This window comes from Quercus lobata, chromosome 11, assembly GCF_001633185.2.
Source record: "Quercus lobata isolate SW786 chromosome 11, ValleyOak3.0 Primary Assembly, whole genome shotgun sequence".
NCBI classification, from domain to species: Eukaryota; Viridiplantae; Streptophyta; class Magnoliopsida; order Fagales; family Fagaceae; genus Quercus; species Quercus lobata.
Window position 1 is genome coordinate 44767949 of NC_044914.1, and position 4523 is coordinate 44772471.

The following is a 4523-nucleotide window of genomic DNA, read 5'->3' on the forward strand; positions in this document are numbered from 1 at the left end:
CTTTAAATAATATAGTAGGAGTATTATTTAGAATCTATTTAGAATTATCTATGTTTGAAAATTAAGGAGTTGATTTCCACTTCTACACAAGGAGTCCTACATTGATGCTGCAATTTGACCAAACAACTCATTCCTTGATGTTGTGTGTTGTGAACTTGTGATCATTTGGGAAAATTTATCTATGTTTGGAAAAATTTAACCTGGGGTTAGACAAGTTTTTTAAGGTGACGCTCTAAACATCATGGAACCCATTCAAAACTCTGCAGTCACACCTCATTGGGTCATCTCTTCTATCATCCCCAACATAAACCACCCAATCCTTTCATTTTGCTCATTTTTTTGTGGTTGTAAATAATGCCAATTGTGCTGCTTATGGTCTCACTGCCTGGGCTCCTTTTTGTGATTGTCGTGAGGCCCTTCCCATCTCCAATCTTCCTACCCACATCTTGGAGCCAGAGATGATAGATGGCCGGGGCCCTAACCCCCTTTTTCCTTAATAAAATTCATCATTTAACAATTAAAAAAAAAAAAAAAAAGAAGGAGAGAGAGAAGCCTTCGACTTTTCATTCCTCTCATAAAAGTGAATAAATTCTCGAAATTAAGCTTTTTTGAGACTTTAAAATGGAAAATTATATAATACTTTGGGAGTATAATAGTGACTTATTATTCTCTCATCTCACTTGAATACTGAATAGTAGGTCAAATTATGAACTTAATTAAGAAAATCCATTATTCTCTCATACTCCCATAGTATTGTATAATTACTCCTTTAAAATATCCTCTAAAGTGTAAATTAAAATCATAAGTGCAACTAAAAATAAAAATTTCAGTACTTGTTTTATTTATTTATTTTTCCTTTTAGATTCGAGATCTCTCTTTAATAAGTGTTCCAAGTTGTAGTATTTTATTGCTCCTTAAGTCCTAACCCTTCATATGGTATTACACTGCACCACTTTGCTGATTTTTTAGGCTAAAAGGTAATGGATTGTCTACCTATTTATTAATTATGCAACTATAGCCTCTGTGCTTAGCCTTGGAAATTCTATATTTTCTATTTGCATTATAAACGAAAAGATTCTTAACTTCTTAGGAACACATAAAAAAACAAAATCCCAGAAAGCCTTTCCTTTGAAACTGATTCCTCTCCTCCTCTGCCTAGTGGCTGAACCTTGTCCTGCTTCGTTTGTGGTTCCAAAGGGCGACGGGTCACACCTCAATCCACCTTTTGACAAAATAGATTCGCCAACTGGCTCCACCACACCACCCTATAAACCATTTTATAAGCAAGCAAAGCAATCACAGCATGAGCAAGCACCCATGGCAGTCTCTTCTCTTGCATGAACCATATCCCCAAAGCCTTCTCTTTTGTTCTTGCTCCTTCAGCACTAGTTCTCACCATTCCTTTAGACACTTTAGGATTTGAACTGAAAGCACAAAGTTTAGAGCAACTTTGATGGCTTCAAGTTCTCTTAGTAAGCAAAACTCTAGCTCCTCTTGGACCCCAGAGCAGAACAAAAGGTTTGAAAAAGCACTAGCATTGTATGATAAGGAGACCCCTGACCGGTGGCAGAATGTAGCCAAAGCTGTGGGTGGGAATAAAACAGCTGAGGAAGTGAAAAGACACTATGAAATCCTTCTAGAGGATCTCAGGCATATTGAGTCTGGTCTTGTTCCTATTCCCAAGTACAGGTCCAATGGAAGCAGTGCCAACATTGATGAAGAAGAGAGGTAATGACTTCATGAAAATTTTAACTTTTCTTCTTTCTTCTTTCTATAGGCTTTTCGAGCATCTGACTATTTCTTGAATTCTCAAATTTGTTCAGTCTGTTGTTCCACACGCACCATATAATTACAGGAATCTCTTTTGTGACCCCCTTTTAACTTCTCTTTCTTCTATCTTTCTCATGCATGCACCGTCCCATTTAGTCTATGGCCTCAGAGTACTTTTTAGAATTTAGCATCATAGCGGTACTCGTGTCTGCAAATTTGTATAGTTCAATAAGGCCAAAAGTAAAATTAAAGTGGTTTTAAACGTTATTGTCTCAAGTTAGCCATAGTTATAATAAAAGCAAACTCATTTACTTAAATCATAATAAAAGCAGTAACCTATAAATTGTGAAATTTTGTGGGTTTACACCAAAGTTTACATTCAACCTATATAGGCGTATGTGCTAATTGATTCACACATAAACATGATATAAAAAGATTTCAGAGCAGGATAGAGGGCCATTGGCTAAATTTAGCCTAAACTATAAAAGATTGGTAGCAAAATCTTTACGAGTTTTGACCCAATGTGGTCCACCCTTTTGCTTCATTTTCTTAGGAGCCAACCCTTTTCCACACTTTCATAAACAACTTGTTTATTCCACGAAAAGAATCTACATTTCCTTTAGCTTCTTATCCTGTCCCTGATTAGAAGAAAGCCCCACATGAGATATATTCCAATTTGATATGTATTAAAAAGCAATGGTTCGGACACAGGGAGCATCAAAGGAATATATATTTATAAATTATAAGTCAATAAGAATATCACTTTTTTTCTTCACCGTCTGTGGACTAGTATATATACCACATAATGCTTCTCTCCAATACTCTTAAGTAGTATTTCAAAATGCATTTCCTCTTCTGCTTTAGTACTCTCTCCTCCACTCTGCCTCTTAATTTTATTTTATTTTTACTTCATAATAGTGACACAATTTAGCATTTAATCCAAAAAGATTAAAATCCCATATTAGCATCTAAAAGTGTCATGATCAGCATTATATAGTTGTCAAAAGGAATATAAATTTAAAGAATTAAATTAGTAAATAGATAAATAAAGAAGGAAGGAAGGGAAGCACTCATAAGTGACAAAATAAGCCAAAGACTCTCGGAGAAAGTTTGGCTCCAAGATAATTTGGAGCTCTATTTTTCAATTAATTACATGACGATTTATGATACTATCTATTTGTATTATTTAAATTAGATTGTAACCTCATGTATATGTATGAATACATTTTAAATATTGCAATTAGATGCATGTTATAATTCAAACATAAGCTGCATATGGTCATTATTATATTTGATTATCTCTTAAAAAAGCATTGTAAGAATATTCTTTAGTAGAAAATGCAAATTTTTCATGCTTGTGCATTTTATTCTAGGAAGAAAAAAAATTGATTTAGTATTTTACTTCTTAACTTAATTTTTGTTATTGTGATGCAATAAATTACAATTTAAGTTTTTTAATTATAGTTTTAGAAATTTTTATTATTGAATTATCTCATTTAATTCAAAATTCAAAATAATACTTCATCTCTCAAATGATAAGTTTCTTTTTTAAAAAAAAAAAGGAGTTGTCTAGTTGTCTAAAGTTCAATATTCTATAAAATTATTATATTTTTAAAAAAATCTTATTAAAAGTGGTGTCACATTTAATATAATACTAACAAAATTCTCGATATCTACATGCAATAAGTGATAAATACTTGCACCATTTGACAAGTCATATGACTTATTAAAAAAGTTATGTGATTAAAATTATACATGAATAATCTCTTTAATTGTTATGTCATAGATCGGAGTAAGATAACTCCAAATTAATTTAAAACCAAACTTTTTGCAAGACTTCCATAGTTCCATCACATATATACCCTATAGTGTGATCCGGTTGCCATGTGGGAGAGAACCTTTAATCTCTAGGGTACTAGTTTTTGGTTCAAGAAGAAATAGAATAGCAAGAACAATGCATGCATAATAAATTGGAGGTCTTGAAAGAATTAGAAATTTTTTTTTTTTTTATAAAGTATTTTCATAAGTTTACTTTATAACTTCTTGCTTTCTATACAGGCTTCTGAAGTATCTTAAGCTGCGGTGATCTAAGTCCAAGCCACAACCACCTTTCATTCAAGTTTAAAAGCAGATTTATGAGAAGTAAATCTGTGTATTAATATGTATCTTTCTCTTCTTCTTCTTCTTCTTCTTCTTCCTTTTTTTTTTTTTTGGTGAGTATCCTGTATCAATGTGTATCACTGCTACTTAGTGAAGGTATTGGACCGTCCTAAATGTAATAAAATATCCATCTTTATTTATAAAAAAAAAATTATTGTCAACCTTCCAGTAAATCACTACCTAGTTCTCTTCATAAAAAAATTAAAAAAAGAAAAGAAAAAGAAAAACAAGTTGCTGCTGCATTTCAGTAGGACAAAAAATTATCATAATCCACTCCAATCCGGTTATGTTGAACATATATTATATACCTTTTAAAGAAAAAAAAAAATATAAATTTAGCACCCAAAAAGAAAATAAAAACCTAGAAGATAGAAGTGGGCCTTCCAGGCCCGCCCAGCAAGCGCAAATTACCCCAAAATGATTGGATTAGGGTCAAAAGGTGAATCACAAAGTCCGGCTAGGCCTTACACTTTAGGCCCGAGTAATTTGCAGGCCATCCAAATCCAGAATTAAGAATGGGCCCAACTTCCTATTATTGAATATCGAGCATGATCATTATTTTTAGTGCCTCTTGTATTAAAGCCTTTTCAGTT

At 32.6% G+C, this 4523-nt stretch overlaps 1 protein-coding gene across 1 annotated transcript; it reads left to right on the plus strand.

Moving 5' to 3' along the window:
• Positions 1–1070: 1070 nt before the first annotated feature.
• On the plus strand, positions 1071–4076 carry LOC115969599 (protein RADIALIS-like 3). The gene is made up of 2 exons (XM_031089287.1): positions 1071–1728; positions 3829–4076. The coding sequence occupies exons 1-2, from the start codon at positions 1454–1456 to the stop codon at positions 3854–3856; spliced, it is 303 nt and encodes a 100-aa protein (XP_030945147.1). The 5' UTR covers positions 1071–1453; the 3' UTR covers positions 3857–4076.
• The last annotated feature ends 447 nt before the right edge of the window (positions 4077–4523 follow it).

Excerpts from the sequence above, each read along its gene's own strand:
- LOC115969599 (XM_031089287.1), top strand. The coding sequence starts at position 1,454 with ATGGCTTCAAGTTCTCTTAGTAAGCAAAACTCTAGCTCCTCTTGGACC. Across the intron at positions 1,729-3,828 it reads AACATTGATGAAGAAGAGAG|GCTTCTGAAGTATCTTAAGC; the intron begins GTAATGACTTCA and ends CTTTCTATACAG.